The 22,933-nt window shown below is 36.4% G+C and overlaps 2 protein-coding genes across 4 annotated transcripts in view; one reads left to right on the top strand and one right to left on the bottom strand.

Moving 5' to 3' along the window:
- UBAC2 (UBA domain containing 2) overlaps positions 1-22,933 on the top strand; it is a 97,751-nt gene that overhangs the window by 34,913 nt on the left and 39,905 nt on the right. The gene's annotated exons all lie outside the window — the stretch shown is intronic.
- Positions 7,775-16,197, bottom strand: GPR183 (G protein-coupled receptor 183). 2 transcript variants are annotated; one of them, XM_007431141.4, is made up of 3 exons: positions 16,054-16,197; positions 14,941-15,178; positions 7,775-10,981 (listed from the first exon to the last, which is right to left on the bottom strand). In XM_007431141.4, exon 3 carries the CDS (start codon positions 10,949-10,951, stop codon positions 9,869-9,871), a length of 1,083 nt encoding a protein of 360 aa, XP_007431203.1. In that variant the 5' UTR covers positions 10,952-10,981; positions 14,941-15,178; positions 16,054-16,197; the 3' UTR covers positions 7,775-9,868. The 2 variants fall into 2 exon arrangements, with proteins under 2 accessions (XP_007431203.1, XP_007431204.1); XM_007431142.4 differs by lacking the exon at positions 14,941-15,178.

Genomic DNA, 22,933 nt, shown 5'->3' with positions numbered 1-22,933 from the left:
CCAGATGGATTTTTAAATGCATTTTCCTATAATTTAGTTGTTTGCTAATATAAATTGCTAAACTTTTTAAAAATTCAAATGTATTTGATATCTGTCTTTATTATATTTCTCAAGGGTATGTTTTGCAAAATAGTAATTTAGTTAATGCAATTTTTTTTAAAATTGTAATTCCTACAGCTTTCAGAAATATACATCCAGATGCCCCTATTGGCAATATTTGATTGGAGAAAAACTCCAGTGCTAGGGTCTTTGCTTAGTGTTCGTGTCCATGCCACTAGAAAATCAATTGGGAGCAGATTTCTTTCATAAGCAATTCCTATGTAGTAATATTTAAATCTGAATCTGCTATTCAGAAGCTTGCTACATATATATGTAGTACTATTGCCCTCTACTGTTCAATATCTACTATTGAGTTTGCTAACATTAGTAGCTTAGCACTGATATATAAAGACTTTACTTTATATCAATCTAATTTTTGATCTATCAAATATTACTTATTTGTGCTTTTCTGTCTGTCCAAAACTGTTAAAACTGGTGATAATAGGTGAGTGTCAAGTATGCTTTGAAGAGCATCTGGAAGCTTCAGCTGGTGCAAAATGTGGTGGTGCAGGCAGTTATGTGATAACCTAGATTAGCACATGTTACATCTCTGCTCTGTGAACTGCATTGGTTACCAGTTTGCCTCCAGGTTCAATTCAAGGTGCTGGTAAGGACATACAAAGCCCTACAAGGCATATTTGAGAGACTGCCTCTCCCCAGTCACATCTACCCATCCCATCAGGTCTGGCAGAAGAGGCACGTTGAGGGTCCCATTCACAGAGGAATATGATGGGACCCAGGAGGGGAACCTTTTCTGCCATGGCACCCACTCTCTGGAGCATCATTCCTCCTGAGGTTAGACTGGCCCTGACCTTGTTGGCCTTTTAGAAGGACCTGAAGACATGACTTTGCTGTCTGGCCTGGGGATCTGGTAATGTTGGTGTAGAACCTGCAAAGTAATTGTATTATTAGGGAAACTGACAGTGCTTTCCCGGAGATCATTTTTTAATGTTTTTTTTAAATAGCTTCATTGTTTTTAATGTTTTAATGATTGTTGTTATGTTTTGGGGTTTTTTTTATTGTTTTTGTGTTTTTAACTTTGTAAGCCACCCAAAGTCATGGAAGTGAGATGGGCAGCTATATAAGTTAAATAAATAAATCTGGAAACAGTTGGGTGATTAATTGGTTTTGGTTTGTTAGGTACAGTTGCTAGACTGCTCTTATTTTTGTAGTTACACAAAAATAGGAGATCTATTAATCTCTGGTAGGCTGATGTATACAGCTCAGCTAGTGCACTCCAAGCATGTCTGTGTCTCAGTGAGATTAAAATAATACAGTGTGACATGGCTGTCAAAAAGGCAAATGCACTGTTAAATTGATTCACTAGGGACACTGTTTTCAAATCTCAAGAAATAATTGTTCCATTTATTTTGTGTTGGCCAGACTCCATCTTGAGTCTGTGAACCACACTTTTGAAAGTATCTAGAGAAACTGGAACAGTTGCAAAAAAAAGGGGAGGCAATAAAGATGATTGGGAGCCTGAAAACCCAAGTCCTATGAAAGAATTGTGAAGGTTTAAGCTTGGAGAAGGGATGTATATCATACAGTTTTTCAAATACTTGAATGGGTATCACATAGAAGAAGGCTTTGTCCTGTGGCCTGTCATCGTTGGTGCAAGACACGGAATAATGAATGTTGGTTATAGGGCAGTAGATTCAGATTGAATGTTAAGAACAGTTCCCTAATAATAAGAGCAGTTCAACAAGTGGAATCCAGTTACTGAGGTGGTGAAATCTTCTTTCCTGGATGTGTTCAAGCAGAGGTGGGACATCTAGTGGCTCAGATGCTTACTTTGGATTCCTGCATAGAGTGGGGAGATAGATTTGATGATCTAAATAGCTCCTTCCAACTATATGTTCTGTAAATCTTTTCAAAATAAAGTAGCTTTGAATCAGTGACAAGAGAAGGGATTGGTCTTCAGTAATTGGGTTTAAATCCAGTTTCAGCTATGGATTAATGGTCAGGTAATTCATTGGCTACATTTGTGCAACAATGCTTTTGACTTGCTTACTGAATTAATCCATTTTTTGTATTGAATACATTAAACTGTACTTTGAATACACTGAATACATTGATATATATTCAAACAAATAAACCAAGCCACAAAAAGCCTAGGCAACATTTAACCCAAACCAAGCTTAACTTGTGCAAATGCAAACACTAGGTTTATGTGACCTGGTCTAGCATGTTATACAAACCGACATGCTTGATTCTTTACATGCTCTTTCTCCCATCCTATAGATCTCTTTAATGAAGTACAAGAGTTACTGTGTTATGCAAACCCAGATAGGCTACCATTTCCATTTAGTCTTGATTTTGAATTCTGTTTCTGTTAATTCAAAGTGGATTTTCACAATAAGAAGTAAGTCAAATTTGGTTATTGTGCCAAGCTGATATGTAGTAGTTCTGCTTGTAAGCTTTCACTTCCAATCAATAGTTGTACAGAAAGGTGCCTAATCCAGTTAGAGCTGACAAGGAGTGATGAGATTGAATAAAAGAATGTGGTACACCAACTGCTTTATACAGAACAAATTCACTTCCTTTTCTTGTTTGCTGCAGATTAATATCTTCTTATAAATGATACTTGGGACAAGATCTTTCTGCAGTTCTCAGAAAGGATTTGAAACTCAACCCACATCCTGTCGCTATAGTTGCCACACTACTTATTAGAGCAGAATAAACGTATATTTAGAGGAATCTTCTCCAATCTGTGCCATCTAGTTTTCCTTTATGTTTTGATGGCTCCTGTTTGGGAAGGATGGTTTAGCAGAGAATTTACATCACCTATTCAATTAAAGCACTAATTTGTATTTGTATGAGAAAACATGTGGAATTCTTGCCGCATGCATGCACATACACACAGACACAAAAAGAAAATGTAGCATCGTTGAAGTCTTTGATTTTCTCCAGTTTCGGCAATCAGCTGTGGTATCCTGGACTCCTTAGTGCTGTTCACGTATGACATACTTAACTAGGTCACAAGGATGGTAGGGCTAGTGTCTCATATGAATGGGAAAAACAGGCTGATTAATTCAGAATCCAAAGAAAGCTAGTTTTAATCCCAGCAGACCTGGGTTTATCTGGGGCAAATTAACTTTAAATGTGGAGTTCAAAGAACTTATTTGATGGTTAACTGTCCTTCCAGTGATTGGGACAAATTCCTAGAGAAACTCTGCAAAAATGTGGCCTCTTTAGGACTTCCATTTCTGTCACAATTTGAATTCTTCTCACCCAAATCTTACAAGATGGAAAAACAATTGGATAGTCGAGTGAGGTCCGTCTAACTCTGTCCACAGAGCACCAGCCCAGTTAAACCACAACAATGTTTTAATGTTTTTTTTCACCTCAGAAAAAAGAAAACCCCTCTTAAAAGGAATATCAGTTTCCTTTGCAGAGGCTGGGAGACCTGAGAAAATGGCTGTCAGGATGACTGAAATGTGCTCCTGACTGTGTGCTCCCAGTGCATGAGGTGAGTTAATTCACTGGGACAAGGATGACTCAGAACAGCTGTTTTGTAAATGTGGTCATTGGATACTTTTTCAGCATTTTGCGGGGGAGGGGTGGTAAGGTGTTCCTTTTATTGTTTTCCTGAAGTTCTTTGTAAAACTATTTCTGCAAACCTTAGGTGTTCTCCAAACAATTTGGATGAACCGCTCTTAATTGGGTATCATTTAGAAATAACAGAGGCAACAATTCTTCACTTTTGCAAAGATTATGTTCTTACTGGATTGACTCCAGAAAGTTGATTTAGGACTTGAACTTTTTTTTTTTAAAACAGATGGCTACTGCCCCATGGCATGTCTCAAACTGTTTTAAAAACATCTCTTTGTTTCAAGCAATTTGATGTGAGGTACTGTTTTTGTTTGTTCAACCTAGAACAAACAGCTTAAAACTTGGTTAAGTCATAGAGCTAGTTGTGTAGATATTTGGTAGTCTTGCACAATTTTGTTGACTACTGTGCATCGCTTATCATTAGTTATTTGTGCCATACCATGTATGATACAGTTAAATCAGGAACATATTTTTAAAAGGTACCTTTAATTAATTGGCCAACCTTATTTTTAGGGAACAAAACTGCAAGGTGGAAAAGAACTCATTAGAAGAGGACTTCTTATAAAAAAGAGAAGAGGAAACGATTCTTGGAAAATTACCCCTACCACATCTAAAGCTTTTTCCATAAAAACATTCATCTTATATACTTGAGATGAGCAAATTCTCTGTTGCAGTGTTGGCCATCCAGCACCGTAAGGGGCCTTGATGTTAACACTGGTGGAGATAGAGAATAAAATTTTCACCTTTTTTGGCCAGCCGAGGGAGAGGTGGAAGGGAATTGTGTGCTTTCTTTCTTAGATTGCAAAATTGTGCATTAAACTTCACAGAGGCTTAATGTGCCTATTTTATGTTCCATTATCCCAAAATAGGAAAAACATTGACATTTTGTAATTTGCTACCAAATTTAGACACACTGTGAGGCCACAGAGGATCTGGGAGCAGTTCATGGGCTGCAGACTGTCATATGCAAATAGATACAGATTTAACTACTAATCGGCTGGGATTAATGACTGTGTGGTAAATTTAGTAATTAGTACTACTGTACTGATTATTAACTTGTCTGTAGATCTGGTTCACTGATCACAGTTGAGCATATTGCTGACACTTTCCAAAGGGTTTTTTTTTCTGTTTTTTCAGGCCATCTCCCTTCTGACAGGCTTTGTCACCAGACTTCCTTCCTTTTTCACATATGATGAAACCATCAGGGACAGTCATAAGATACTGCTTTCAGATATCAACATTTTGCACGCAACTGGTGCATTGTGATATCATTTTTTAAATATTCTGATGCTTTGCTAGCATGAGTAAGAAGATGAATAGTAGGCAGTGGCTGAAGCCTAAGCCACTACATTTTATTTACAGTATAGTTAAAGATATAGTTACCTATCTTAATGGTAATGCAGGTAATACATGCCGGGTAATAATAGAAATACCTGAAAAGAAATCTTGTAATGGGATGTTAAATGTGTATCCTTCAGCTAGTTTTTAGGCTGTTTATCTGAACTCTATGCCAATGAACATTTCTACGGTTTTGACAAGAAATTACCAAATAAAGTTTGTTTTTTTAAGGTAGTTTTTAAAAAGGAGCAAGAGTAAGATGCTGATTTCATGTCCATATAGTTGAGGCAAGCTCAGCATTGGCCTTAGGAAGTTACATCTCACTGTTACTAAGCCTAATGTAACTTAGCTTTTAGGTCTCTTTCTGCTGTTTTTTAAAGAAAGAATACAGTTGTGTGAAAAAGAAAGTACACCCTCTTTGAGTTCTATGGTTTTATGTATCAGGACATAATAAAAAATCATCTGGTCCTTAGCAGTTCTCAAAAGTAGGTAAATAGAGCCTCAGATGAACAACACATGACATATTTCACCATGTCATCATTTATTTTACAAAAAGAAAGCCGAAATGGAGAAGCCATGTGTGAAAAACTAAGTACACCCTTACTGCTTCCATAGGTATGAAGAGGCTAAGTAGCAGCCAGGTGCTGCTAATCAAATGCCCTTGATCAATTGATCATCAGCAAGTGTGACTACCTCTATAAAAGCCAAAATTTTAGGAGTTTGCTGGTCTTGAGCATTGAGGTATCTGTTTACACAATGCCAAAGAGTCAAGACATCAGCAGTGATCTTAGAGAAGCAATTGTTGCTGCCCATCAGTCTGGGAAGGGTTATAAGACCATTTCCAAACCATTTAAAGTCCATCATTCTACTGTGAGGAAGATGATTCACAAGTGGAAAACATTCAAGACAGTTGCCAATCTTCCAGAAGTGGATGTCCCAGCAAATTCACCCCAAGGTCAGACTGTGCAATGCTCAGAGAAATTGCAAAAAATCCAAGAGTTACATCTCAGACTCTACAGGCGTCAGTTAGCATGTGAAATGTTAAAGTTCATGATAGTATAATTAGAAAAAGTCTGAACAAGTATGGTTTGTTTGGAAGGGTTGCCAGGAGAAAGCCTCTTCTCTCTAAAAAGAACATGGCAGCATGGCTTAGGTTTGCAAAGCTGCATCTGAACAAATCACAAGACTTCTGGAACACTGTCTTTTGGACAGATGAGAGCAAAGTGGAGATGTTTGGCCATAATGCACAGTGCCACGTTTGGTGAAAACCAAACATAGCATATCAGCACCAACATCTCATACCAACCATCAAGCATGGTGGAAGAAGGGTGATGATTTGGGCTTGTTTTGCAGCCACAGGACCTGGGCACCTTGACCATGATCTCCTCTGTATATCAGAGTATTCTAGAGTCAACTGTGAGGCCATCTGTCCGACAGTTAAAGCTTGGCCAAGATTGGGTCATGCAACAGGACAATGATCCCAAGCCACCAGCAAATCTACAACAGAATGGCTGAAAAAGAAAAGAATCAAGGTGTTGCAATGGCCCAGTCAAAGTCCAGACCTCAATCCAATTGAAATTCAGTTCATTGAGGTTTGCGGGCATTTGTTTATGCACAACAAATGCCCACAAACCTCAATGAACTGAAGCAATGTTGTAAAGAAGAGTGAGCCAAAATTCCTCCACAATGATGTGAGAGACTGATAAAGTCATACAGAAAACAAATACTTCAAGCTATTGCTGCTAAAGGTGGTTCTACAAGCTATTGAATCATAAGTATATGAATCATGTACTTACTTTTTCACACATGGCTTCTCCATTTTGGCTTTCTTTTTGTAAAATAAATGATGACATGGTATAATAAGTCATGTGTTGTTCATCTGAGGTTGTATTTACCTACTTTTGAGAACTGCTAAGGACCAGATGATTTTTATTATGTCCTGATACATAAAACCATAGAACTCAAAGAGGGTGTACTTTCTTTTTCACATGACTATATGTTATGCTGATGGTTGTTTATTGCTTTTATATATCTATGTTGTGTCTTGCTTGAGTTGGTGAAATGCCTCATTCAGATTGGCCAAAGAGGTAAATATGTTTATGCCCAAAAAATGCACAGGAACAAGCTGATGAAAATTGCTGGGGAGGAAAGAGAAACTTATCAAAATGATTAGGAAAACTCACATCTCTTAGGAGTAAATTTGTGGATGAAACCAAGGACTTTGTGGAGATCACTATAGCTAGTTCAGTTACAATATTGATACAATAAGAGTAAACAGTGAAGCAAGAAAACAAAACACAGTCAGGTATTTGATAATCCCTTAGGTTTTTTCTACAACCTTCTCACTGACATCCAGGAAAATTACAAGAATGAAGATAAATTTTTAAAAACTATTAGATTTTTGTAGTATTTAAATTGCCAAATACTTTTACCTATAGGCTAACGACAGAAATCATTACAGATTTTTTCAGTTTATGATATGAAAATTTCAATCTTAAGTGTGATTTAAACATCCATAAAAGACTAGATATTGTGTTACCTTTAAGTGACATTTTTTTCAAATAGTATTGGCCTCTTCTAATTGAGAACAGATGTTTAGACATAGGCTTCCCATTAAATAGGAGGAAACTGCAAAGAGGACTGATAACTCCAATGATTTCTGTTCCTTTGTTTCCTGCCACTAGGCTACACCTGCAAAGACAGTAGCCCTATTTTTGTTCTAGAGCGACTAGTTTTAGATACCAGTCCATAACTATTTATAACATCAGAATAAACACTCCCTTCATGAAACATACCAGCAAACTTTTATTGTGCCATCAAACATTGTGTCCTGATTATTGCTTTTTCCTCTGAGCAGCTTAATAGGAAACTTAATGTGTTATTAAACCAAGTATTACTCCTTATCATAGTAACTTGTATTTATAAACAAATCTTAAGTATAATAATTCTAACAAAAACACTGTTACTTCAGCAATTGTCTTTCTGTGTTTTCCCCCCTTACTGAAATTTTCAATTCATGCATAAACTTGAATTTTGCACCTAATTGCTCAGGAACCAATCTATTCTTTTACAAAATAGTTGAACTTTTTAAAACAAATTTGCTTGCTTTTTACATCTTATCTCTCTTAGTTCTAGCAAAAACAAAGCTGTCTGTACATATGATTAGGTTTACAAGAACAAGGCCATCCAAGAAAGAATACCCTTATTCTGAAAGAGGAGAGCACCTATATAGAAACATAGAAGATACAACAGTTCTATGATTAAGATAAAAAGGAACTGGTGTAAAACAAACCAGTATTAAAACAAAACAAGATTGCAACAAAGAATTCTTGAAAGCAGATATTGCAGAAGATAAACAGCCAGCCTCCCTACTTCTCCATTTTGTTTGTTACATAATTATAGAAACTAACCAGTTATGGGGTTTTTTTTTTTTTTTTTTTGTTGGATAGATCACTGACTGGCTTCCCACTAAATAGGAAAAAAATCCTCTTTTCTACTATACCATCTTGATCCCGTTTCTTTGGTTGTTTATCAACTGTCTAGCTGGTGTGGTCTTATACTCTGTTCTATGTCAGCATGAAGCATATTTATAGATTTGAACACAGCATATGTGTAAAATATATTTTTGATCAGCTGCATTGTTGATAAATAAGACCACCGTATTGGGGCTGAGGAAATCAGTAGATGGCAGGAAGGAGAAATGAAAAGCTTTAACCCTTTGCAGCTGTCTGAAAGTTGTCCAAACTTCATAGCCCAAGGAGAGTAGCCCGATTTAAGGTAGACAGTGTTCTTATCTTCTTAAATAGGCGTCATGTCACCAATTGTCTGACTATTAATATAGCAGAAATGATTTGTATTTATCCTTTTTGGGGGGGGGCAATAGAAATATATTTGAAAGGAATTCTTCCCAGGCACCTTGTCAGCAGGGCCACAAGAAAGTGGTACTGCTGAAATGATTTCACCTTTTTTTTTTTTTTTACCTTTTAATAGACAGAAGGGTGGCAGAGGTTGTAAAATCCTTATTTTACTCCCATACCAGGGTTTGGGAAAGGACACCAAGTGAAGCACTCCCAGAAGATAGGTGGTAGCAGCAGGAACTACAAGTAACTGCTTCGAGGCAGGAGATAGCGCCTAGTTGTGAAAACCCACAGGGCTTCTGGGAGAGAAGATTTCAGACCTTCAGCCTTCCATCCTAGAGGTTCAGCTATTTTGTTACATGATCTATAAGCTATATAGGTGATATATCTTAAATTTATATTAAAATTATCATGGAATAATCAACCCAAACACAGGATCCAGTATTCAATAAGTTATTTAAAGGCTTGGGGATTGTTTGCTAACAGTATACTAAATTACCTAAAACTATCTACACGCTTCCTCCTGAGAAGCAAAACTTTTTATAATTAAATGATTTTATATAGGTAATTATATATGAAAAAGCAAATATTAAATATTCCCTTTTGTATGTCTGTCGCTTGTTATTTTGCCAGTCCAAGGTCTATTGTTTGGAGCCTAGTCATTCAAATCCATTAAGTTGGTTACTTTTCTCTTGAGAACTAGCTTTCTGCCTTGGGTGCTGGGGTCCCAAAATGGAAATACACAGTACATATTACTTTGGGGGAAAAAACACAACATGAGAGCAAGATAAAAATACTTTGGGGTTTTATGATATCATTATTTTGTTTGTTTCTGTGATAATGATGTGTTGTATGAGCCATCCTCTGCTTCACTCCTGAAAAATCAAAATATTAGATTCTTTTAAAATGTACAATTCCATTTTTCTTTCTTATTTGCCTTTGTTGCTGTTATGGTTGTTGCTATTTCCAACAGTTCTGAAATCAAGATTCTGGAGGCATGTTGAAAATGTAAGGGGTTGCATTCATCTTTTTCCATTTAAAGTTGCTGAAAGGGGAGCTAGTTGTGTGTCTCCAATATCACGGGAACTTTCATCAGGAACAGTTCTGGCAGCACTTGATTCTGAAATGCTTCCTTGACGCCTCAGTATTTTCATTATCGTTCTTTTGTATCCTCTGCAAGCAAAGAAATAGATGAAAGGATCCATGCAGCAATTTAAATTCATCAGGAACACAGTATAGTGGAGAGTCTTCTGAAAGGTCTTTTGTTGACTGCATGCAATAGTATTTCCTTGTATAAGCTTCTTAATCATGTATACAATAATGGCAAGATGATATGGAGTAAGACAGATTACAAACACAACAATGATAAAGATAATTATATTAATTGCCTTTTTGTTTGTTCCTGATTTTTCTGCCAGTGGGTTTTCTTTTGCAGTTTGACAGAGTTTGTAACTGATTTTTGAATAACAGATTATTATAATCCCAAGGGGAATTACATATCCAAGTAAACAGGCACCAAGAAGTATCTGGGGGAGTTGTTTAATTTGTTCAAAGTTTGGATATTCCATGCACGTAACCTTTGTTCCTTCTTTGTGTGACATGGGTAGTGTAAGCAGTGGGAGAGTTTGAGCAAGTACAAGAAACCACACAAAGCAAAAAATGTATGTGGCACTTTTAACTGTTCGGATCCTGGTGTATAAAGGATGAACCACAGCTACAAATCTATCAATACTCAAGCATGTCATAAAATTCACAGCGGCATAAATGTTGATATAAAAGAGAAGGGCTGTGATTTTACAGAGTTCCTCTCCGAATGGCCAGTCAAAACCCAGTGCGTAGTATGCTATTCTTGTAGGTAAAGCTGTTGTAAAAAGAATATCTGACACAACAAGATTTGTTGAGTAAATAGTAGTAGAATTGATCTTTTTCCTATTTTTAACAATCACAGCAAGAGCAAGTCCATTTCCAAGTACTCCAATTATGAAAATAACACTGTAGAAAATAGGCAATAAGATACGTGCTGAATTTTGATGTTCATATAGATCACAGGTTTGGTTTTGAGTTTGATTTGTTATAGAAGATGGAGGGGCTACGACTCTTGCCATGGTTAATATGAGACTGGAAGTTCAGAAGGCCTAGAAAAAGTGGCAGAAGAAACAAAAAAATGTTAGGATGTATTCAGTCTTTTCTTTTCTTTTCTTTTTTTTACAATAGCTAGTTAAGCATTTTAGAAAACCAGAAATTAGATAGTATGAAATTATCCCTTGATTTCAAAACAAAACAAAACTGCAGCTTGTTATTATGTGAATTTTTATTTAACATTTCTAGGTAAACAAAATTTTAAAATAAGAGGATAGTAATAGTTTAGAAGGTGAAAACAACTGGCTGAAACCAAGCCTTTAGTTTCTTAAGCATTAATAAATGTGGTCTATTAGGTTCAGCTTAGTAAGTAAAGTTATAGTTATGAATGGAAAACTATGCTTTCCAGAAGTGAGACTGTACCACAGAATGCTTCCCCCTTCCCCCCCCCCCCAAAGTCATCTAGAATAAGTTTGGAGATGGGTGGCACCTAAATTGGATTAAATAAAGAAATAAATACTAAGGGGAGAATGTTCAGTGATTAAAACATTAGGGAAGTAGTAAAAACACTATTAAATATTGAAATCCTATTTGTGCTGCTGCATAAATTATGTGGCATTTAGATTTTTTATTTTAGATAATGTTAACCTTTCGCCATTGACAGGATTTCAATATTAGAAATATTTTACATGCTTAAGTTGATTGTGTTCAAATTAAAGGCCTCTGCTCATTATTATATTCATCAAAAATACCTTCTTTCTTTCTACTGTAAAAAATAATTAAGGTGGCTTACAATTTTAAAGCATAACAATAACTAATATAAAAGTAATTTTTAAAATAAAAGCAATCAGAAGTAATATAGTGAACTATTAATAAGCTATGATATGGTACTAAAATTCGTTGAACAATAAGGACTATTACCAAAATGTAATAATATATGTTGCCAAGCAGTCTCCATCTCCATTTTATACCAGATTTTGGCACTTAGTCAGTTACGTTAGAGTCAGGCAGGCAGCATTTTTGGGCCAATGGGGGCATTTTGAGGTCATATTGTGTGCATTCTCATAAGTACCTATCATAAAAGTTTGTATATTCATGATAAGTCTGCCATGGTGGATGTGGCCAGTCACAAAGCATTACTTTTGCACCCTGGCACTCGGTCTAGTTCTCTGGGTGCTTCCTCTCATCCCCTCACTTGTTTCTCTCTGGGGGAAGAGCAGTTGAAGGCACTTGCAGACAAAGTGCTGGTCTGTAGCCATCCACCATTTTTATTTTCTAGGCATGCCTCTGCGCCTCCTATAGATAATCTTGGAAGTAAAGATGATGCTGAGGTTGAAGTTTGCTTGGATGCTGCCTTATTTACTCTCACTATCCTTATCATCATCTAAAACTAAAAGTATCCTTAAAAATTAAGTTATATTGGATTACACTGATGAGCATCAAGGGAGTTGGCTATAATGACAGAAATGAGTTTTATGTCTTTTCACTTCCAGGCTTTCGTAAAGATTCACATTTTGTTCTGTCTAGGGTACTGTACAATTAGCAAACAAATTGCATAATGGTATTACACCATTCTTACAGTATTGTTAATGTAAGCAGGATATTAGTCCACTTTATGGTGAGAATACTTTTGAACTTAACTGTCATGGATGTCTATTCTGGAATAAGGGCTGTTGAGATGCATGGGGATTTCTATTTTATTATAACGTATTTTTATATTAAAATTAGTTTAGAAAAAGGAGATGAGAAATAAGGACAACAAATGCAGAGAAGGAAGAAAGGCTTTATTGCCATAGTTATTCTAATTTTGGGCATTAGGAAGCTCCTAATATAAAACAGGTTTCAAGTATGCTGCTTTCTCCAAATGTTAGTATACTATTAATTCTAATATGTGGGATTTTAGTAGTTGTAATGCTAGAAGGGATATGTTGTTGCATCCATTTGCAGAGTTGTTGCACTATGAGAAACAGCACTGCCATCTGGATAGGTTTATCATGCATAAAGATAGAAATAGTGGTTATGATTCCTTGGTCTGATGTAATAAGGCCAAACCTCATGAACAAAATACTTGTAAGTTTAAATGTAAGGAAATTGGTGGGCCAGTGCAACACCAGGTTTGGAATTCCCCCCTTAACACTTGTTTAACAGTATAGATTTATTCCTGAAAATGAAAAACTGAAATAGAATACACAGAGAACTTTAACTAAAAATTAAAGATGCATCTAGTAGGAACTGCAGTAAAACCTTACTTAGGAGAGTAACTCTGTCACCTCAGTCTGTTAGCTAACATGGAACTGCCCACCCAAAAACTATAAAGAGTGGCAGGGAGTCTCTCCATTTTCATATCCACAGCTTTCTTTTGCCTGCTGCTCTGCTTAAGAGCCCCATTTTGCAATATAGCTGCATACACTGCGACCCCCTTAAGCCAGTTACACTTTTTGTTGGCATTCAGACATTTTAAAATGTTTTATGTTTACGGTTTTTAAGAATCCTTTTATTAACTCAAAATGTTAATAAATCAATTTTATTTAAATTTCAGAAGCAGATCATTCCATTTGTGTTTATATGAAAACAATTTATGAGATATGCAGGCATCTTGTTTTAAACCTTTGGCCTGTGCAGCACTTCTGTTTTTAATATTAATGACTATGGGATACACTTTTATAACCCGGAGATGTTAACTAGTCCATTAAACTGATATTTAGCTGTCAAAATAGTTGGGTCTGTGTTTTCTGTATAGTAGTAAGAGAGTTTCTTGAAAGATAGATTTGCTGTTTTTGTCAGAATAAAATGCCCTGAAGCGATATCATATGCACTGAAAATAAATACTATAGAAGAGCATTGTTGATTGGTGAAGATGGCGAAACTGACTACTCAAAGAGAGGGCACTGTCTGGCTTTGTTTCTAACTGGAAACCCCTCTTAGATTTTTTTGTTTGACACTCAAAAAATGCAATTTTGATCTTGGGATTTGATGAATGATTGACGTTTTACTTATAGAAATATCTTGTACAAATTATATATATTGAAATAGATTGATTTTAGGACTTTTTTTAATATTAGAAAACTATTTTTATTATGTAAACTTTTAGATATTAGAGTAAGAGGCAAATATATTTTACATTTATACTTGTACCAAGGAAAGTTGGAAGCTACTCTTTCTTTTCTATGTCCCTTTTTTCTTTTTCTTTTTTCCTTTTCTTGATTTTTGTAGTTTAACTCCTTTTAAAAATATAATAATTTTTTTTTAAAAGAGCATTGTTATTTTGGAAATGATAAATATTAACATAAAGGTAAAATATATGTGATATAGTGTGTTTTTTTCTGCTTTAATAAAAAATCAGGAAAAGGGGAAAAAAATCACAAGAACAAATAAGAGAAAAGAGAAGTATATTTCATACAGAGTAAGTCAGTAAGCCCATCATTAGACCTTGATCATGCAGAATAATACTGATTAAGCTTTCCATTATGCTGTCAGTAAACCAATTAGGCAGAAGTTAATACATATGATTGATTCAGGATGGTAATCCTGGAGCTGCACTGTATTTTCAGCATCTTTTGCTGGAAACTCCATGCTTGGTAAAGCCATAGCTCATCATATAGTGATAAATTCCAAATGTTTGATATACAGTTCAAGAGTACATTCAAATTTGTAAGCCATATTGTAACAACATACTATCAATCTTGTGGATATTAAACCAAAATGGGGCAAGAGTAGGACAAGCTTGTATCATATGTGAAAGTATCCCCTCACCCACTTTACACTTTCAGCATATTGAGGTTGACAGCCAACTTTCTAAAAGCATTCTCTGAGGTGCCCAATAAACCTGAAAGTTGTTTTTTTTTAATTCTTATCTTAAGATCATAAGAAACATGTTTTATATTCTTTAAACCCCTTATCTCCTGAATTTGCAACCTGTTATTCCAGAGTTGTTGCTAGTATACTCCTTAATTATACTAATTGTTCATTTTTAAAAAAGAATATGCTGTTAATATTGTGCAAAAGACTTACATACCAATATTGACAATAATTCCGGAGTTTTAGATGCTGCTGATGCATCTGGATCAAACTGTGAAATCAAGATAGACTTTAACTGAATATACTCCAGGGGCAGTTTTCAGCAATCTAAATTCCTCTGGCAGTAACTCAGATGAATTAAAGCTTGATTAGCAATAACGTGATCCAAAGATTGCCTGCTTGTCCATGACTTTCCCCCAAAAGAATTTATCTACAATTTCCAAAGTGGAGTTATCCTAGAATAGAAATTTGTTATGTAAATAAGTATCACCAATATTCTTCCATTCCAGCATCTTCCAAAACTACTTGCAGCCTTTAATGCAGGAAAACTATTACTAAAAGTGGAATCATGCCCCTGTAATATATTGCCTTTTAATGATCTGCCAAGTATTTTTGGTACAACTAACTGTCCAAAAAGATATTCCAGGATTCCATTAACCCAACATATAATTAGTATTATGGTCCAAGGCCAATTTAAATGGAAATAAACAGCACTCAGTTCAGTGAGGCTTGCTTCTGAGCAGAACTTTGACTACATATAATATTCTAAAGAAAGCAGGATTTATCTATCTGTTTGTTTGTTTATCTAAAAATTTTATATGGCCGTCCATCTTAAGCAACTCTGGGCAGCTCACAACAATAATAAAAACAATAAAACAATAAAACAGTAAAAACAGTGAAACAGTAAAACTTTTAAAAATTAAAAAAATTAAAAAAATTAAAAAAATTTTTTTAAAAAGTCTAATGCCTCTTAAAGCTGAGATAAAATAAAAATATTTTAATGGAGGAGGACTGAAGTATATGACATTTTAAAAACTGAAAGGGGATTCCAAAGCTTGCCTTTTATTCTATAAATGTTTATTTTGGAGCAAAAACAAAATAACTTAAAGCAAAAAGGCTCTGTGACCTTTTTGTTTTGCATATGATGAAAGTTTTATAGTTAGATATAATTAGTCCTTATATTTTTGCTATTCAGATAAAAGCTAATTATAATCCCAGAATAAAAGCTCACTGGTAGTTTATTTGTTTGCTTTGATGAACTACTGATGTTTGATTAATATTCATACTTTACAGATTAATCTGTGGAAAAAATAATGTTTTCTCTACTTACGTTTCTGTACTTTATTAAGTCCTCTGCTGTGTTCCTTGTTGCCATACATTTCATATGCAACTGTTTCCTCTTTTGCATATTGTTCTTAAGACTGATTAGGTCACACTACCCTTTTATAGAGATGAGGGCATTTCCCCTCCCTGCACCTGAAGTATCTAGTCATAAAAATTCTGGTAACACATTCCAGATAAAATAGTTGCCTTTGTAGACATATTGTAGTGCAGAAAGGAGGAGAGAAATAAAGAACTGTTCCACAAAAATAAGATGAAAGTATATAATGTTTAGTGTTTGCTGCTGCTGCAAATATTGTGAGCTTTTCTCTGCTGTGAGAGAGGCAGAAATTTCCAGTTCCAATCTTGCAGTGGTAGTAGCTCTTGAAAACTAAGGGTCAAACTTAGATGTAATTGTAAACAAAACATTTATGTGTTTCGTTTTAATGCATCCTGTCCATTCACATTTCAAATTTCACATTTCATCCAACGGTCAGATTTTCTTGAAAATTTTCTCACTTCCTGCTCATTGTCAGGGGGAGGGGGGTTGTTAAGTGTCCTTTCCTGTGCACTACTTTTATTTTTAAGCTAAGCTGTGCATTTCCCATGTTATATTTGAACAGGATTATACATGAGTGATACACATTTCTAGAGTAGCCTACAGTAGTACTGAAAGAGGCTATTAATGGAAAAATTCCCTTATTTCAATGCAGAATAGCTAATTGTAGAGTTGGGCAAATATAAGACACAAATTCAGTGCAGGAGAGACCAAAGGAAAGAGTGAAAATGGCAACATCGTCAACACAACCAGGGCAGAGGTCTAGACTGAGAAATTTAAAAGAGTTTCCAGGAAAGGCAATGGTAAGTCACTTCTGAAGTAAACTTGACAAAAACACATTCTAGTTTCCTCTAGAATACACTACTTTTCAGTTTATAATTTCAACCATTCTAGACAATGACTAGGTTCACACACTGGTGTAAACCATAATATGATTTGGTTTTATGCAAAATTTAATAGTCTTCGATAAGCCTTGACTTAGATTTATGCTGGTCTATGACCATAACAAAGATTAGATTTGATTTGAATAAGCCTTGACAAAAACACAAGGACTTTTTATTTCTTTATTCTTTTTCCAAGAGTGCAAGTGAAACTTGAAGTATCGGTTCAAGAGAAAAGAAACTTTTCTTGTTCTTATCCATTTTTTTGGACAAGGAAATAGAATTGACGACATCCATGAAATCACCAGAAATCAAGCTCAACTTGATGCTTTGCTTTATTTTAAGCATATTCTATAACATGTAAAGGGGAAGATAACATGAATGGCTTTAGCTTTATCATTTAGAAAGCATTTTGTTCACTAAGAAAGAAATTTGAGGTTTTGTGGGATAAGAGCATTTCTTTTCTCTTGAACCGATACTTCAAGTTTCACTTGTAGTCTTGGAAAAAGAATGAAGAAATAAAAAGTACTTGCGTTTTTGTCAAGGCTTATTCAAATCAAATCAAATCTTTGTTATGGTCATAAACCAGGATAAATCTAAGTCAAGGCTTATTAAAGAATATTAAATTTTGCATAAAACCAAATCATATTATGGTTTACACCAGTGTGTGAACCTAGTCATTGTCAAGAATGGTTGAAATTATAAACTGAAAAGTAGTGTAATCTAGAGGAAATTACCTGGGGTATCTGGTAAGAATTTTCCAAAGCTTCTATAGATTTTGGCATGGGTTTTTTCAGTAAATTCCAGTGTAGTCAATTCTTACATCATTATGCAAATATAATTTAATTTGGGGTTAACATTTGTTAAATTCTTGACTGACGTGAAGAGTCACATATATGACTTTTACCCTTCTGGTTGGAAGTTTTTTTCAGTGAAATATGCTCCTAGGGCTTAGACCACACTTCTGTTTTCATGAATCTAGGGAAGTTGGCCTTTTAAACAGAGAGATGTAGCAAAAGATGTAACCTTTTGGGGACGTTTTAGTGAGATCCCATCAATGCTAACAGCTGCACTTCTGTTAGGGAACGAGGATGTGAAGGTAGAAAAACGTTATACATATTGAGAAATAGAAAAAATAAACTCTTAGAAACAGTTTCTCGTATGATCGATTTATGTGTTTCTGGAAGTGCAAGGTTGTATATATAATTAGGCATATTGTTAGATTTGTGAGAGAACAGTTTGCTTTGCTAGTTCAAAAGATTAGCAGCTCCACATATTCTGGTCAGCAGTGTGGTACCCTTGACATCCTGATATTAATTAACATTTTTTAAACTTAGGTAACATATAGTACAATCAAAGATGCCTTGGTCAAACAGAAGCAACCAAAATCTGTCACTTCCTACCATTGTTGGTTTTCATGGAACATTTAGAAAAAACAACACAGTGGCCTGATGAGACCACTGCAGACAGAGGTGGGGTGGCTTACCATTCCCATAACCTTCCACCCTTGGAATCTTTTTACGTTCCTACCTCCTGAATGCCTCTGGGCCTGACAAGATCCCTGAATATTTTTCAGATGAAAAGAAGAGGCTAGTTGTAAGCTAGAGCTTTGCTGCTTGCTAGCCAGCAGGCACCAAAAGAAAAGAAAAAAAATCTGACTAATCTGGAAAAATGTATAAGTAGTCTTGTTTACAGGACATATTTAACTGAATCAAAGAGAGAGGTAGTGTGACATATGAAGTGTTAAATTTATCAACAAGTTGGAGGTGTTAGGTTTAGCCCAAAACAGCTCTAGGGTTGGTGGGACTAAACTTTTTTCAGTCAGTTGTGTCATGGATAAGAGAGTTATCAGAGAGTTAACTCATCCTGATGCTGACAGATGAAGTCCTAGAATGGCCCACAGAAACAGGAGTGCTGTTCCAACGTTGTTTCCCCTTTCATACTACTTTTCACTCTCCCTCTTCCCACTGCCTCATGGATTGGGTAACAAGGGTGGAAGGTTATGGGAATGGTAAGCCACCCCACCTCTGTCTGCAGTGGTCTCATCAGGCCACTGTGTTGTTTTTTCTAAATGTTCCATGAAAACCAACAATGGTAGGAAGTGACAGATTTTGGTTGCTTCTGTTTGACCAAGGCATCTTTGATTGTACTATATGCTTACAACCCCCTGGGTTAAGCTTGTCATGCAGACACTTCTGGTGTCTTCTCTAAGCTCCTTATAAGTTCATGAACAAAGTAGAAGAGATATTTCCTAGTTCACATTTTCCTAAGCATTACTCCATTGTATGGGCTCAGGTCAGATGAACAAGTACACAGATGTGGCTCAGACCAAAGATTTTCCATAAGACCAGTTTGACAGTAGAGGTATTCCTGTAGAACAGGCCTGCACAACATATGGCACGCAGGACACATATGGCAGCCTGCTGGTTGTCAGGCTTGCGAGGTAGTCCAGACCCAGAAGTACTAGCTCTAACTTTATTGTAAGATTACATTAACAGAATCTTGCAAGTCTAAAAGTACATCTCTCCCCCCCTCATCTTTACAGCCCAAGAAACTAGGAGGGTCCCTTCTGAGATGTTTGCCATGCCCCCGTTCTTTTTGCAGACTCAGCTGCCTCTTATCTGACCATTATATAGTCTGTGGCTCTTCCTCCCGTCTCTCAAGGTCATTCCCACATACTATTACATTGGTGTTTTTTGAAAAATAACCAATCCACTGACACCAAATATTGCCACCACCAGGAAGGATCTGCCGCTGCCTAGGTTTTTGCAGTTACTTCCACCCCAAAAGACATGCCGAGTGCCTCCAGGTCCCATGGACACTGCTAGCTCCATTGCTGCTGCTACTGCACTGGTAGCCTCCAAACAACTGATTGGCACACCAGCTACTCCTCTGTGGCCCACAGTTATTTTTAAGGTATCAGCCTGGCCCTTTCCCCTCTACGAACTGTGCTGACCTGCGGTGGAGTGATTTTTTAGGAAGATGGTCAGCTCCAAAAGATCAGGGAATGTATGTCTGCGGGTTTGTGACAAGGAGTGTGACAAATAAGGATAACTGGCTTCCTATTCTTTCTTTTCCTCATTTTTGGCAGCAGCATGCCTCTCAGAAACCTCGCCAGCTTTTATGATGATGCTGGAAAGTATAGATCAACAAGACAACAGCCTTTCGTGATGCTGGAGAATGTATTAATGAGAAAGGCATAAGGAATATCTTTTTATATTTGCTGCATATTGTGAGTGAAGCAAGAGAGAAAGGGAGGGAAAAAAAGAGTTGTTTTGATGTTATGGTAGAACAAGAATGCTGTGGCTTTAACAAAGCTATCAGAATCAACAATCAATCAGCGGAATTTTCCCCTCATTAAGAGAAAGGGTTGGGGAAAGCTGCCTTTTCTAATCCTGTTGACCATACTTGACATTTAAAACTTATTAAGTATCTGAAACTGTCTATTAAAAGACAGAAAAAGAAGTTAAAATCATTGTCTAATTCAACACTGTACAAAGAATGGGGAAAGAAGGGGAGGAGGAGTAGCAAATCATGGTTAGTTCACATATCAAACTAAACCATAATATAGCTTAGTACTCCCATAACATGCTAACCAAATTGCTTGGGTTTACGCAACATATTGAACCAAAACCTAACCATGTTTGTCGAATATGAAAGCATTCAGCTCGATTGAGTTTGGAGCCCCGCAAATGTACAGGGGAGTTGTGGTGTTGGGGCACCATGAGATCTGATGTTAGCATTGCTGTTTTCTTTTTCTGTTTTATTATTGTTGCAGTGAACCACCCAGGGTTATTGTACATAAGATGGGTAGCCATATAAGTATTTTAAATAAATAAAAATAAGTAAATATGTAGAACACATTGAGACACAAACTAATAAGCCAAGCATATTTGTGTGTTGTGCAGACTCCATCAACAACTTTATATGTGCTATAATGTATTATGTTACATACAGTGGGGCAAAAAAGTATTTAGTCAGCCACCAATTGTGCAAATTCTCCCACTTAAAAAGATGAGAGAGGCCTGTAATTTTCATCATAGGTATACCTCAACTATGAGAGACAAAATGGGGGGGAAAATCCAGAAAATCACATTGTCTGATTTTTAAAGAATTTATTTGCAAATCATGGTGGAAAATAAGTATTTGGTCAATATCAAAAGTTCATCTCAATACTTGGTTATATATCCTTTGTTGGCAATGACAGAGGTCAAACGTTTTCTGTAAGTCTTCACAAGGTTTTCACACACTGTTGCTGGTATTTTGGCCCATTCCTCCATGCAGATCTCCTCTAGAGCAGTGATGTTTTGGGGCTGTCGCTGGGCAACACGGACTTTCAACTCCCTCCAAAGGTTTTCCATGGGGTTGAGATCTGGAGACTGGCTAGGCCACTCCAGGACCTTGAAATGCTTCTTACGAAGCCACTCCTTCATTGCCCGGGCGGTGAGTTTGGGATCATTGTCATGCTGAAAGACCCAGCCACATTTCATCTTCAATGCCCTTGCTGATGGAAGGAGGTGTTCACTCAAAATCTCACGATACATGGCCCCATTCACTCTTTCCTTTACACGGATCAGTCATCCTGGTCCCTTTGCAGAAAAACAGCCCCAAAGCATGATGTTTCCACCCCCATGCTTCACAGTAGTTATGGTGTTCTTTGGATACAACTCAGCATTCTCTCTCCTCCAAACATGACAAGTTGAGTTTAGACCAAATCGTTCTACTTTGGTTTCATCTGACCATATGACATTCTCCCAATCCTCTTCTGGATCATCCAAATGCTCTCTAGAAAACTTCAGACGGGCCCAGACATGTACTGGCTTAAGCAGGGGGACACGTCTGGCACTGCAGGATTTGAGTCCCTGGCAGCGTAGTGTGTTACTGATGGTAGCCTTTGTTACTTTGGTCCCAGCTCTCTGCAGGTCATTCACTAGGTCCCCCCGTGTGGTTCTGGGATTTTTGCTCACCATTCTTGTGATCATTTTGACCCCACAGGGTGAGATCTTACATGGAGCCCCAAATCGAGGGAGATTATCAGTGGTCTTATATGTCTTCCATTTTCTAATTATTGCTCCCACAGTTGATTTCTTCACACCAAGCTGCTTGCCTATTGCAGATTCAGTCTTCCCAGCCTGGTGCAGGTCTACAATTTTGTTTCTGGTGTCCTTCGACAGCTCTTTGGTCTTGGCCATAGTAGAGTTTGGAGTGTGACTGTTTGAGGTTGTGGACAGGTGTCTTTTATACTGATAACAAGGTCAAACAGGTGCCATTACTACAGGTAACGAGTGGAGGACAGAGGAGCCTCTTAAAGAAGTAGTTACAGGTCTGTGAGAGCCAGACATCTTGCTTGTTTGTAGGTGACCAAATACTTATTTTCCACCATGATTTGCAAATAAATTCTTTAAAAATCAGACAATGTGATTTTCTGGATTTTTGTCCCCATTTTGTCTCTCATAGTTGAGGTATACCTATGCTGAAAATTACAGGCCTCTCTCATCTTTTTAAGTGGGAGAACTTGCACAATTGGTGGCTGACTAAATACTTTTTTGCCCCACTGTAATATCACGTGAATGTGTCTGTAATAAATTTACTGTCCTTCACAGTAATTCATAAATATTTTAATGACACATTTTGTTAAGGATACAGTTTTTCCCCACTCTTAAAATGTATTCTGATTTGCATATTTATTCTTTTTTAAAAAAAAATAAACATGGTAAAAGTTGGTTTCTTAATTTAATCTAATTAATTTTGGTTTGTTGAATTGCTCATGACCAAGTCTGCATTGTAGCTTTCTGTACCTGGTTTGGCCTGGTTTAGCCATGTTTGGGAGGATATGAGTTTAGTATTCTGTTAACACAGAATATTTGTAGGAATAGAAATGTATTTGAAAATAGCTGAAAAAGTTACTTATTTAAAGAAGCACCTATGGATTATGTTTGAGTTCAGAGGGA

The sequence above is a fragment of the Python bivittatus genome, unplaced genomic scaffold (genome assembly GCF_059951505.1).
Source record: "Python bivittatus isolate LINGU-HERP-01145 unplaced genomic scaffold, Pbiv_v1 ctg000060_np1212, whole genome shotgun sequence".
NCBI classification, from domain to species: Eukaryota; Metazoa; Chordata; class Lepidosauria; order Squamata; family Pythonidae; genus Python; species Python bivittatus.
The sequence above is the reverse complement of the archived record's forward strand: the minus strand, read 5'-3'. Positions and strand labels throughout refer to the sequence as shown.

Excerpts from the sequence above, each read along its gene's own strand:
- GPR183 (XM_007431141.4), bottom strand. The coding sequence starts at position 10,951 with ATGGCAAGAGTCGTAGCCCCTCCATCTTCTATAACAAATCAAACTCAA.